The sequence below is a fragment of the Odontesthes bonariensis genome, chromosome 7 (assembly GCF_027942865.1).
Source record: "Odontesthes bonariensis isolate fOdoBon6 chromosome 7, fOdoBon6.hap1, whole genome shotgun sequence".
NCBI classification, from domain to species: domain Eukaryota; kingdom Metazoa; phylum Chordata; class Actinopteri; order Atheriniformes; family Atherinopsidae; genus Odontesthes; species Odontesthes bonariensis.
This window is the reverse complement of record NC_134512.1, coordinates 998,205-1,012,500: the sequence shown is the minus strand read 5'-3', so window position 1 is coordinate 1,012,500 and position 14,296 is coordinate 998,205. Positions and strand designations below refer to the sequence as shown.

At 43.5% G+C, this 14,296-nt stretch overlaps 1 protein-coding gene across 5 annotated transcripts in view; it reads right to left on the bottom strand.

Moving 5' to 3' along the window:
* Positions 1-14,296, bottom strand: part of LOC142383609 (transcriptional repressor CTCF-like) — a 32,494-nt gene that overhangs the window by 4,579 nt on the left and 13,619 nt on the right. For all 5 annotated transcript variants that reach the window (XM_075469206.1, XM_075469207.1, XM_075469205.1 and 2 more), the window contains 7 exons: positions 12,184-12,317; positions 11,982-12,102; positions 9,413-9,562; positions 9,145-9,305; positions 8,087-8,269; positions 7,845-7,977; positions 7,516-7,755 (listed from right to left, as the gene is read on the bottom strand). In XM_075469206.1, coding sequence (XP_075325321.1) covers positions 7,516-7,755; positions 7,845-7,977; positions 8,087-8,269; positions 9,145-9,305; positions 9,413-9,562; positions 11,982-12,102; positions 12,184-12,317 — 1,122 coding nt within the window. The remainder of the gene's footprint in view (positions 1-7,515; positions 7,756-7,844; positions 7,978-8,086; positions 8,270-9,144; positions 9,306-9,412; positions 9,563-11,981; positions 12,103-12,183; positions 12,318-14,296) is intronic.

The following is a 14,296-nucleotide window of genomic DNA, read 5'->3' as shown; positions in this document are numbered from 1 at the left end:
GTTAAGACTGCAAGTTTTTTAATTGGTATCGGCCTCAAAAAAAACCCGTCTCGGCCGATCTCTAATCTTTACCCTGGATGACAGAACCAGGTTAGCATAAGAAGCACGGGGCCAACACAGAATAATGTGTGGTTAGTAAACGCTGTGTTGCTGAAGGTCTGGAATGACATCCTGCTCACATGCTGTTTTAGTTCACAGTGCTTCGTATTGAAATGTTTACGCCCTATTAGACTATTGGATTTTCTCAGAGTGTTCACAGACTGACTCACTGCCTTAATCACACCCTTGATCTTGTGCTGACTTATGGCATTGAGAGTGAACAGTTAACAGTGTTCCCTCATAACTCTGTCTTATCTGACCATTTTCTGATAACCTTTGAGTTTACATTACTTGACTATACAGTTTCTGAGAAGAAATTTACGTATAGAAGGTGTCTATCAGAGGATGCTGTAACCAGATTTAAAGAATTAATTCCATCATCCTTTTCTTCACTGCCCTGTGCAGATATGACAGAGGACGACTACCTAAACTTTACTCCAGCAGCACTTGACTCTCTTGTTGACAGCACTATAGTTTCAATGCGTACAGCACTGGACAATGTTGCCCCTCTGAAAAGGAAGGTAATCAGTCAGAAGAGGCTGGCTCCTTGGTATAATTCACAGCTGCGTGCTTTAAAGCAGACTGCAAGAAAGCTGGAGAGACAGTGGCGTTCCTCTAATTTAGAAGAGTCTCAGTTAGTCTGGAAAGATAATTTAATAACGTATAAGAAAGCCCTTCGTAAAGCTAGAACTGCTTATTATTCATCATTGATAGAAGAGAATAAGAACAATCCAGGTTTCTCTTCAGCACTGTAGCCAGTCTGACTAAGAGTCCGAGCTCTGCTGAGCCAGGTATTCCTTTAACTCTCAGCAGTGATGATTTCATGAGCTTCTTTATTAATAAAATTGTTTCTATCAGAGAGAAGATTGATGGAGTCCTTCCCACTATTATCAGTGATGTATCATCAAGTACAGCAGCTTTAGAAGTATCTTTAGAACCTGATTTGTATTTAGACGGCTTCTGTCCAGTTGATCTCTCTGAGCTAACAACAGCAATAGTCTCTTCTAAACCATCAACTTGTGTTTTAGACCCAATCCCAACCAGACTGTTCAAGGAGGTTTTCCCATTAATTGATACTTCCATATTGGATTTGATCAATCTGTCTTTGTTGACAGGATATGTACCTCAGACTTTTAAGGTTGCTGTAATTAAACATTTACTTAAAAAACCTACTCTTGATTCAGAAGTGTTGGCTCATTATAGACCTATATCCAATCTCCCTTTTATGTCTAAAGTTCTTGAAAAAAATAGTTGCAGCTCAGCTTTGTGATCACTTACACAGAAATAATCTGTTTGAAGAGTTTCAGTCAGGATTCAGAGTGCATCATAGCACAGAAACTGCACTGCTGAAAGTTACCAATGATCTCCTCTTAGCCTCTGATAGCGGACTTGTGTCTGTGCTTGTCCTGTTGGATCTCAGTGCTGCATTTGATACGGTCGATCACAGTATCTTATTACAGAGACTTGAACATGTTATTGGGATTAAAGGAACTGCATTAGGCTGGTTTAAGTCATATTTATCTGATAGATTTCAGTTTGTTCTTGTAAATGAAGAATCTTCCTCACACACCAGAGTAAGTCATGGAGTTCCTCAGGGTTCTGTGCTTGGACCGATTCTTTTCACGATGCTTCCATTAGGTAACATTATTAGACAGCATGGTATAACTTTCCATTGCTATGCTGATGATACTCAGCTGTACTTATCTATAAAACCAGATGAACCCAATAGGTTGGTCAGACTACAAGCATGTCTTAAAGACATAAAGACCTGGATGACTCAGAACTGTCTGCTTCTAAATTCAGACAAAACTGAAGTCGTTATCTTTGGACCTGAGCGTTTCAGGGAGAAATTGTCTAGCTATATAGTTACTCTAGATCAGACCTGGGCATTTTACGGCCCGCGGGCCAGATACGGCCCTTTGCCCGTCCCTGTCCGGCCCGCGCCCCCCTGCCCCCTCCAGTCAAAAATAAAAACGGATTTTGGTGTGCATGCGATGCAGCTGTCTTTTATTTTGAAAGGGCCTGACGCATTGTTTATGAATGCACGCATAAGTGATAGTGACAAGTGACAGGTGGCTAGCATCCGAATCCCTGATCCACACAAAATATCGTCTCACGGTAAAAAAAGAAAAGTTGATTCAGAATGCCGCGTTTTCAACAAGGCATGGACAGCGAAATATTTGTTTACAGAGGTAAAAGGTAAAGCTGTGTGTTTAGTTTGTGGTGTGTCAGTGGCTGTGTTAAAGGAGTATAATATCCACCGTCACTACGTGACTAAACACGGGGAGAAATGCAATAACTTTTCAGAAGAAGAGCGCGCAGCTGAGGCGTCTGTGTTGCTCGCCAAGCTGCAATCTCAACAAACACTTTTTACAAAACGTTTGCCATCCAGAGGTGCTGCAGTCAAGACAAGTTTTGTTATTTCGCACAAGATTGCTAGAAAGAGCAAACCCTTCTCTGATGGAGAGTTTATTAACTCATTAGCTGACAGCCATTTTCAGCGCAGAGAGACCCATACTGCCAAGTGTTTTTCAGTATTTTGACTGATTTTCCAAGACCCACAGAAAAGTGTGTCTTATGACTATGTACACACCGAAATTACCAAATGAAAGAGTAGACTCTCTTCTTTCATCAGGAAAAAAAAGTTTGTTTCTACCATTTTCAGTCCTTTAGTAATAGACAGTAGAACATAGGTTGGTTTCACCAAAAACAGCTGTTTGACCAAAAAAACGGAGAAAACACGCTTCTTCTTTTTTTGTGCAAAGTGGCACTGCTGCCACCTAGCGGGTAATTTTGCCAGTATATTCTGTTTAGTGTTTACAAGCCTAAGATTTAGTGACGAACTCCGCTACATTGTCCCCCAGCCCGCTCCGTTAAAAAACGCAATTGACGTCTATAGACGTCTTTGGCAGTCAACGTTTTTTTTTAAATTGACGTCTATAGACGTCAATGGCACCGAAAGAGTTAAGGAGTGTTTGGTGGACTCGTCTGCGCTAATATGTCCCGAAAAAAAAGACGCTTTTGAGAACGTCTCCCTCTCCCGCCGCACCATAACGAGGAGGATTGAGGACATCGCGAAAAACCTGGTGCTACAACTGAAAGACAGCGTGAATGACTTTGAGTACTTTTCCCTGGCTTTGGATGAGAGCTGCGATATACGGGGCACTGCCCAGCTGCTCATCTTCAATGCAGACTTCAGAATCACGGAGGAGCTGGCAGACATGCGGTCAATGAAAGGGACAACAACGGGGAGTGATCTCTTAGCTGAGGTAAATGCATGTCTCGAAAGCTTGGGGCTGAAATGGGACAAACTGGTGGGCGTGACAACAGATGGGGGTCCAAATCTCACAGGAAAAAAAGTTGGTCTGTTAAAGCGAATCCAGGACAAAGTGGCAGAAATGAACTCTGAGCAGAAATGAACTTTTTTTCATTGTATTATACATCAGGAAGTGTTATGCAAGTCAGTGTTACAAGTGAATCACGTTGTTGATGTTGTAATTAAACTGTTAACTTTATCAGATCAAGGGCACTGAATCATAGACAGTTCGTTTCACTTTTAGAAGAAACTGAGGCTGACCACCGTGACCTAAGCTACCACACAGCCGTCAGGTAGCTGAGTCTGGGGAAAGTGCTGAAAAGCTTCTGGGACCTGAGAGAGGAGATTCAGGAGTTCTGTGAGGAAGGGACATGCCAGACTGGCTGGCAGATCTTGCTTTTACTGTTGATGTGACTGCTCAGATGGATGAACTAAATGTTAAACTGCAACTGTTATTAACTATTAATTTGATAGAATTAGTATTAATTCTCACTTCAACCTAAACCACAATTCATGTTTATAAATATTTAAATATTCTTATTTATTACCAAAATAATCTGATTTAAATATTTTATTATAAAAAGAAATATAATGAGAAAACATAAGTCAATATTAAATTTGAGTCATTGCTGGTTCGGCCCTCCAACACATTTCAGATTTTTCATGCGGCCCCCTGAAGAAATTAATTGCCCACCCCTGCTCTAGATGGTATTTCCTTGGCTTCTAGTTCTACAGTGAGGAACCTTGGAGTTATTTTTGACCAGAATTTATCATTTGACTCGCATATAAAACAGGTTTCTAGTTAAAATCAGGAACATCTTGTCTCAGAGTGATGCAGAAAAACTGCTCTATGCATTTGTTACTTCAAGATTGGACTACTGTAATTCTTTATTATTGGGCTGTCCCACATATTCTCTGAAAAGCCTTCAGTTGATCCAAAATGCTGCAGCCAGAGTTTTGATGAGAACTAACAGGAGAGATCATATTTCTCCAGTTTTAGCTTCTCTTCATTGGCTCCCTGTTAAATTCTGAATAGAATTTAAGATTCTTCTCCTTACATATAAAGCTCTTAATGACCGAGCTCCATCATATCTTAAAGATCTCATTGTAAGATATTTTCCTAACAGAGCACTTCGTTCCCAAACTGCAGGTTTACTTGAGGTTCCCAGAGTTTCTAAAAGTAGAATGGGAGGCAGAGCCTTCAGTTATCAGGCCCCTCTATTGTGGAATAAGCTGCCAGTAAATGTCCGGGAAGCAGACACCCTTTCCACTTTTAAGACCAGGCTTAAAACTTTCCTTTCTGATAAAGCTTATAGTTAGGGATGGCTCAGGTGATCCTGAAACATCCCATAGTTAAGCTGCTATAGGCCCAGACTGCTGGGGGGCCTCATCTGTCACACCTTTCCTCACTTTACTCTCTTTATGTATATGTGACATTATTGTGGTCATTAACTCGTGTTTCCCTGTTCCAACAGGTATCCTTTGAATGGTGTTACAGTGTTTGTTGTCCCCTCTTTTCTGTCCTCTCAAACCCCAGCTGGTGGAGGCTGATGGCCACCCTTCCTGAGTCTGGTTCTGCCAGAGGCAGTGTTTCCCGCAGCGCATTATAGTCAAGGCGGCCGCCTTGCCAACGTTCCCAAAAAAAAAAAAAATATATATATATATTTTTTTTTAAACCGAAGTAATAATGCTTTGCCAGGCTCAGACATTAAAGCTGCCGTCGGCAGGTTTTCAAAATTGCGAGTCTAAAGTCGGAAAATTCGAACTGACACAACTTTCAGGTCCCTCCCCCAACCTCTAACAAGATCCAAATCGCCCCCCAAACCCCTCCCCCTCTGTGGACGAGGTTGTGCACGTGAGTTCACACCAGTGTGAGCGCACACAAGCTGGGGCAGACTCACGCTCAGCAGCGTGTGCACAAGCTGTGATTGACAGGTAGGATTCCTCCACCCTAACGTGATTGGTTAAAAACAGCCGGGAGCGCTCGGTTTTTGCAAGCATGATTACAGGCTTCAGAGGGAGCTACAGATTTCGTTATTTTTCCTAAACAGCCTATTTAATATTCTACTTCCAGAATCCCGTGACAGTTCAAGCTAATATGACTAAAAAAAAGTTGCCGACTGCAGCTTTAAAAGACAGCATTGATAACATTGAATTGCGACACCTACTGGTTGTAGGGGTGGGCGATAGGGGCAAAAAAAAATATCTTGATATTTTTTAGGATTTTCACGATAAAGATATTTTGACGATATTTAAAAAAAAAAAATTAAAACTTGCATTAAGATCACAATAAAATGAACACAAGCATGCAAGTCTAAGCACACACGGCCGGTACAGTGAAACTGCGAATGGCTCATTAAATCAGTTATGGTTCCTTTGATCGCTCTACCGTTACTTGGATAACTGTGGCAATTCTAGAGCTAATACATGCAAAACGAGCGCTGACCTTCGGGGATGCGTGCATTTATCAGACCCAAAACCCATGCGGGTGCCTCTCGGGGTGCCGCGGTCGCTTTGGTGACTCTAGATAACCTCGAGCCGTTTCTCAGGCTACTTCTCCCTCCGGAGAGGGAGCCTGAGAAACGGCTACCACATCCAAGGAAGGCAGCAGGCGCGCAAATTACCCTCTCCTGACTCGGGGAGCCGGTGACGAAAAATAACAATACAGGACTCTTTAAATCCTTTAACGGGGATCAACTGAAGGGCAAGTCTGGTGCCAGCAGCCGCGGTAATTCCAGCTCCAATAGCGTATCTTAAAGTTGCTGCAGTTAAAAAGCTCGTAGTTGGATCTCGTGATCGAGCTGACGGTCCGCCGCGAGGCGAGCTGCCGTCTGTCCCAGCCCCTGCCTCTCGGCGCCCCCTCGATGCTCTTAGCTGAGTGTCCCGCGGGGTCCGAAGCGTTTACTTTGAAAAAATTAGAGTGTTCAAAGCAGGGCGTGGCGCCGTGGTAAGGGCAGAGGACCACTGGCGCCGCACTTTATTGATTTTTGGCGATTGAAAAAAAAAAAAAAAAAAAAAAATTATATATATATATATATATATATATCTCTCGATATTGCAAAATTACTCATCGTCAAAACAACATTCACGATAATTTCGCAAACGATACATATCGCCCACCCCTAACTGGTTGTTAATGTAAATAGTTAATAATGTAAATAAAAAAGTGTTACAGCTCTTAAACAGCTTCGTTATTGCTCTAACAGCCCCTGTCCCATTCCAAGTTACCCCCCCCACCGGCCAACGACTCACCACCTTGACTAAGCAATTTCCTGCGGGAAACACTGCAGAGGTTTCTTCCTGTTCAAAGGGAGCCGTTTCTCTCCACAGTCGCCTCAGGCACGCTCAGGCCGGGAGATTGGACCGAAAAACAAAAAGTTTTCAGTGCAATCTGTTGGTTTCCTTAGCTAGGAAATTGTTTTTGAATTGGCTCTATATGAACGAATTGGATTATTTTATGAATAATTATGATTACAATGAATTGAATTCCAATTGGCTTGAATTGGACTTTATTATCTAAGTGCCTTGAGATGACATTTGTTGTATTTGGCGCTATATAAATAAAAATGAATTGAACTCTGCCTTTTCTTTTTCATCATCATCATAGGAATGGATGCATATGCTTATCTGGCCTGCCCACAACTTCCCCACCAGCAGCTGACACCGGCCCCCCCGTCTGCTGAGCAATGACCAATTCTAACATCGGTGCCATTTACAAATCTAATGTCTTAGAACTGGATGTTGAATAAAGCCCAGTTTAAACAGATTCCACCAGACACCTGAACCAGAGAGTGATACTTAAGGTAACATACAAAGATCTCTGCTGGCTAGCTGTTCATCTGTTCCCAGCCCCACAAGTAGTCGGGGTCCTTCATGTTGGCAGTTTAACATCACCCGCCTGAGGCTGGCAGCAGTGCCCTGGAGATTCTCAGCACTTCGGATGGCTGACTGTGCTCATGAGGTCTTGTGACACATAAAAGCATCTTCTGGACATGTTGACTTTATAGTTTTCTTTTCATTCTGTGTGCTTCTGCCCTTTGGCCAGGTCTCCTGTAGCAAACTTGAATTTGAACCTATTAAATGACCATCAGTGTTTTTACCTGAAGCAGCCACTTTGGCAGCCATTCTCACGGTCTGGCTGGGAGCTGAAGGCTTGGGGGCGTTCTTTGGGGGGCGACCTCGTTTCCTCTTGACTGGTGGCTCATCAGGGGCTGGCACTGGGATGGCAGCAGGGGCTTGGTCCAGTTCCATACTTTCTGCTTCCTCCTCTTCCTGGAGTAGGGACTCTTCTTCCTCACCCTCACCCTCATCCTCCTCATCCTGTTCAGGCTGATCCTCTTCTGAATAACAGCAACAACAGAGGCTTGAGACAACAGAACCAGGGCAAAGCACATCAAGCCACAAACTGCATACAATGTCACATCCTCACCACTGTCATCCTCATCTCTCCGGCTCCTCATCCTCCTCTTTCTTCCTCTCCTCCCCTTCTTTGGGGTTGAAGCTCCATTCTCAGCATCCTCCACCTCTCCACTACAGTTCTCAGCATGGCGAGCCATGGTGTTCTAAAAAGCACACGGTTAGATAGTCTGTTGACTCTTAAACTTTTTGCTGAGGCTGCGAGCCGCTCAGAACTGCAGCCCAGGTGTGATACAGCACAAAGAGGTTCCTCACCCTGCGAGTGAAGGTCTTGCTACACTTGGGGCAAACGAAAGCGGTGGGGACAAAGTTTGGGTCGTGGTAGCGTTTGAAGTGCATGTCCAGAAGTTGCTTCTGTCTGAAGGTCTTTTCACACTGGCTGCATGCATACGGTTTCTCTCCAGTGTGGGTCCGACGATGCATTACCATGTGGCGCTCCTGGACACAACAGCAGTAGGACGGTTACACAGCTGGGACAATGCTAGCAAGGGATTCATCTCAGCTGGTAACTGGACGAGCATCAAGTTCATTATCTGCAGAGAATGAATCCCTGGACACTAAACAGGCTAATAAATAGTTTCAATGACTTCTAATCTACATGAACAGCACAGTGACAGATTCTCCACTCTGTTCATTTACGCACACTTTAATGATCCGTTTAAAAAAGTTCCATATTTATGGGTCATGCCGTCCATCTAATAACAATAGTTACTGACAGACATTTGGTCTGAAATAACTGGTGGTCTCATAAGAAGCAGATACATGAGACAAGTTCTTACAACTTGCAGTGTTTTTAAGGCCTGTTCTGGGGAGTGAGAGAAACATACAGATGGAAATACAAAACAGAGGTCAACATTTATGTTGTGGTCTATATTTAACCTGTAACGATTGAGTCATTTGACTCCAGCTGTGAGCATCCAGGTTTGGACACCTGAAGGCCCCCATCAGCAAACAGCTGGACCGGACAAACATGGGATGACAAACTGCCTCTGTATCCCCACATAGGGGGAAAGTTCTGCTTGGTATGTAAGATTGTTCCAGCAGTAGCCGTGCACATGCAGGTCTGCCTTTGTGCTGGACTCAAGTCTTCCTGGAAACTGTTCTCTGTTCTGTAGCAAAGGGAGAGGAGTCCTGGGCAGGTTTAGAACAGCATCAATGACTTCTATGGGATTTATAAAGGACCTACATCTGCTTTAGAATAAAAAAAAAATGGTCTCATGTTAACAGTTAAGTTACATGTTAAATGCCAATGTTAACAATATGAAGCCTTTAAATAGACTGGCACCATCTTTAGGTAAGATAAGCAGACAAACCTGGCGGCAACAGTAGTCACACATGTCGCATTTGAACCTCTTCTCATTCTTATGAGACTTCTGATGCTGGATCAGTGCGTAGCGCTCATGAAAAACTGCATCACAGTAACGACACTTCTTTCCAGTCTCAATAAAAGAGTGCTGTTTACGAAGATGGACACCTTTACGTGCACACAAATGACAAAAAGCACAAACAGTAGGGAGATGAGTCAACATGGCTGAGAAACTCCTTGGTTTGGCTGCTAAGTGGACTCTGCTGGCGTCTTACCTAAGTCACTCTTGCGTGCAATGACGGTGTCGCAGTGTGGACAGTGGAATTTCGCCACATTCTCCGTGTGCTTCTGCAGAATGTGCATCTTCATGGTTCCACTCTGGGTAAATCGAGCATGGCAGATGTAGCACTCGTAAGGTTTCTCACCTAAGAAAAATCATCAAGTATGTAAACTAATGTACAATTTTGTACCATTAAGGTTCTCCATCTAACACAACTGGGGCATAATAAAACAGAGCCTCAGAAATAACAACAGTAGGATGAACCAAACCGTAAGGAATTACCAAAAGTAGAGACTTGAACATTGCTATAGTCTAACTGAACTCACAGTAATTTGCTGGGCTGGGGTCAGCTGGTAACACTGAATATCTCATCTCCCGACATAAAAACTTCCTCTGATGATAGCAGGGGCTGGGGACACCATGCATCCCCATGTCTCACAAGAAAAGTCCTTCTCAAAACAATGGGCCTCATGCAAGAACATTTTCGTATTTTTATTCTAAATTTCTCTTACTTTTTTCGTACGAAGGTCTCGTACGAACACGCCACGTCAGATTCAACAAGCGCTCTTAACTTCGGGAAAAGTGTGTAAACGACCTGCATAAATGATGAATCACACCTGTGCGTATCTTAAGTTCACGTGCACGAGGATAGTAGATTTGCATACTGCACGCCCTAAATGATACCATATAAGGCTGTGCTTCCTCTCTCCTGTGCCAGGAAGTGCTGAGAATACGGGCTCTGAGATTAAAGTTCTGCTTTCAGAGATCCAAAAAGGAAAATCTGTAATTTTTAGCAGTGTAAGCAGTGGACGGGACCTGCTAAAGTGAAGAAATGGGAAGCAATTACGAGTGCTGTTAATACCATGTCAGCGAAATAAAAAAATAAATGGTTTGATATGAAAATGGCTTAAAAAAAACGTCTCGCCATGGGCAGGCGCTCGATGACTGCAACTAAAGCCGTGCAATCAGTTGTTGCCTCATCATGATGGCACTTTGATGGGGGGTCCATGAGGGTCTTCTGGCACCACACCTTCTGGTCTGTTCAGGTAGTGGGAGACCCTCGTTCATGGCAATATTGCGCAAATCTGGCATGCCTTCTCTGGGCTATTTTGCCCCCCGCTGTATCGAGACACACCCACCTGGCCTTCAGCAGTGCGCTCCACAACAGCACGGGTGTTTTGATGCGTATATGTGTCTCGTGCTCCAATTATGATTGGCAGTCCAGCCACGGCATGAAAGTCCCTCTTAATTTGCACTTGTTGGACAGCGGTGTATGGGAATCTGACGTACCATGGGTGATAAACTGATGAGAGCTTTGATGACCAAGGGGAGCGCACGACTCACAGAGGACTGGGACACCCCCGATCTGTCTCCAGTCTCCCTCTGAAAGGTTCCAGTAGCCAAAAATCCAAAGATGGACGTGTGGTGGAATTGGGTTTGATCGGCGTGTTTCTCTCTGGAGTTGTGGCTCTAGCAATTAAGCTGCATATTTGTAGTAGCACAGTCTTTGGCAATCTAAATCGCGATCTCAGCCATTCGTCTGTCTCCACACGCTCAAGTCAGCCGCTGGTTACGCTTCCCGTTATATACAGATTCAAATTAACCTTCGATTAGTGCATATTTTAAGTAAAACAGAATAATGTCAGCATCATTGTTGGGTATAATGTATATATTTATTTATGTTTTCTTCAAAGTAATTAAATATACAATCCATTAGTCAAGCAAACTTGATTGGAATAACAGCGGACTATTTTACGAAACTCCTACGACAGGTCTGGATCACTCGTAAATTCTGTTCGTACCTGAAAGAAAACGTAAAATACGAAAAGATTGGTGAATGCGCAAATTCTCTTATATCACTCGTACGGACGATTTAAGAACAAATCTGTGCGTACGAACGGTTGTTGCATGAGGCCCAATGTGCTTTCTGTGCAATTAACATTCACAAGGGAGAACATGTGGAGTCTCTGGCTGATCTTCCCATATCAGTAATGATGGAGTGACCTGAAGACATGCGATTAGGAGGAACCTCCCTGAGCTGGGTTTTGTTGTTGGATTCTGTGCAAGTACTGGATTATCCATCACAAACACCATGTTTGACCATAAGGTGGTTCCTAAGTGGACCTGGTACCAGGCCCCCTTAGACCAAGGGCCGATGATAGACTTTGTATTCGTATCAGACCTGCAGCCAAACTCTGGGACAACTGAGTGAAGACAGGGGCAGAGCTGTGAACCAATCACCACGAGGTGCCGAGTATCCGTCTGATGGACAGACTGGGACAGACTGGGGGACAGACTGAGGGACAGTCACAGCTTGTCAAGCTAATAGTTTGTTAGCCTGTTTATTCAAAATTCGTGTCCCAAAATGTGGTCTCTTTACAAATTTGAAAAAGGCCTGCCTGCATCTAATAGGTCCTCTTGGTGCTTTAAACTATTGAGGGAAGTAAAGGTGGGGTTTACTATATGAACACAAGAGGTTTCTCCTAAATAACTCAACAAAAAGTCTCATCTCTCTTCTGTTAATGCTTCAAACATCCCGACAGTAGTGTATGCAGCAGTTATACCTGAGTGTGTCCTCATGTGTCTCTTCAGCTTGTACGTGTCCCTGCTGGCGTAGCTGCAAAGACTGCATTGGAATGGACGCTCACCAGTGTGGGAACGAATGTGGCGCTTTAGTTTGCTCACCTATGGAACAGGCACAGGTGAGCATTACCGTTCCTTTTCAGAAAACATTAAACACATCGAGCCGACAGGAATTCCTCTTACCTCCACACTGGCATAGTCACACATGGAGCATTTGAAGGGTTTCTCATGTGTGTGTTTGTAGCGACGATGACGAACAAGCTCTCCACTGGTCACGAAAGCCATATCACAGTCTGTGCACTTGTGTGGCCGAGTTCCTGTGGAAACAAATATATATATATGATAAGGCTTTAAAGAAAGGAATGTTCTCAACTCCAAGCATAGAAAATAAAGAAAATATAGCAAGTACAATGTAAAGATGTAAGGTGCAATTAGTTGTGCAATTCTGTCAGCAAATTTTGTTTACATTGTGTAACCGTGCAAAAATATGTGCAAATATCACATGTCACAGATACGTACCGATGCAGCACTGAGATTATACGTGTTTAAATGTCAAGATTTACAAATGTGTGATTAAACAGCACTGAGACAGATAATCACAGTTCAACAGCCTGAAGGCCAGCAAACAAGGAACATGAACATACGCGTAGCCACGGGTGGGCCTGGGCCCGCCCACTTGACAGCCAGGCCCGCCCCATCCAATGAGAATGCCGAGTCGACACTCGATAGTCACCTCTTGCTAGTGCTGGGTGGTATACCGGTTCACAACGAATACCGGTTTATAATTTCGTTATGATATGAATTTTTAATATACCGCCCCTTTTCAGTAGCCTGGGCGAAAGCCGACTGTTGACTCCGTCAAACAGTCTGGAAAAACCCAAGAGGAATCTGTTTCCATGGAGGGTGGGACCTTACTCAGCAACTTAAATTCATTGGAGTTCCCTTAACCAATCAGTAATGTTTAGAAAGGACGTAGGTTATGCGCCGAGGTTCATGCTTACTCTCGCGAGGCTCTAGCTCGCGAATCACGCTTCCCACATCCGCTTTCATTATACCGGTACCATTTGATAAATCAAACTTTTCCCAAAGCCAGTTGGAAGGAGAGCTACGACATCCTTGCCACTAACAAAATTGACGAGGCATTCCTCTTGCTCTTGTTTAAATTGTGTAATGCTCTCCAGAGTTGAGACAACTTCATGGATAGCTTCTAGCGTTCTTCCGTCGCCATGTTTATTTCCGCTGCGGTTGAACTACAATTATATGGACTACAATGGACTCCGCGCGTGAGTTCTGCGTCACCACTCGCAACTGTTTGCTGATTGGCAAAACACTGAGCGAACCGAGGTAGGGGGATTTGGCCAGACTATGTGCGGAGCCAAAATCTTTGGGCGGAAGTACGTAGGATGGCGTCGCCAGGCTACCTTTTCAGTGTTGCGCTTCTAAACACGCATGTTTACTGTCTATTTTTAACGCTATTTAAAAAATACTCGTATTCGTTAAGCTGCATTTCCTTTCCCTGCTCTCCCTCCGTCTCTGTCAGTCATGCGTCTCTCTCACATAGCCCACACACAGCCCCTCCCCTCCGTGCACACCGCGTGTGTCTCCATCAGCGAGATCATCCCTGGAAGCTTTCTAGCTTCAGCGTCGCGTTAGATTAGCTCAACCGAAAGAAGACGGCTGGCGAAATTCCCAAAAGGTTGGTATCACGTGCAACTTTATAAAATCACACATTAAAAAGTCCTATAAAAATATTTTATATTTTTAATACAATGTTGTCCCGTCCTGTCCCGACCCATAGCAAACAAGCGATTACGCCTTCTTTATAAAGTTAACTAGTCGCAAGTTTGCCGTAAAAGAAAAAAAAAATGTAGTTGGGTTGTCGAGGTCTAAACACTAGCAGCTGTGAATCAAATAAAGTAGGTTTTTTAAACTCTTGCACTGAATGTTTGCTGCTTCAATCCAGATGAGTATTGAAAAATATTTTCCGCCATTGAAAAAGAGACGTGTTGAGGATGAGGAGCAGCCTGAACCGGAGGTATCAGTCTGAAACAGCTGAACAGTCCGACCAGTGTAATTAGCTATGTTATTCATTTGTTTACAATGAAGATGTGAATATTAATACAATAAAGTTCTGTGAGGCCAATTATTAACGAAGGAATTATTTTGAAGAATTTTAATTCTGTTCTCAATCTGTAGAAAATGCTGTGAACACCTAATTATGCCTGAAAAAAAAAAAATACCGTGATACCGTGAAAAAATACCGTGATATGTATTTTTGGTCATACCGCCCAGCACT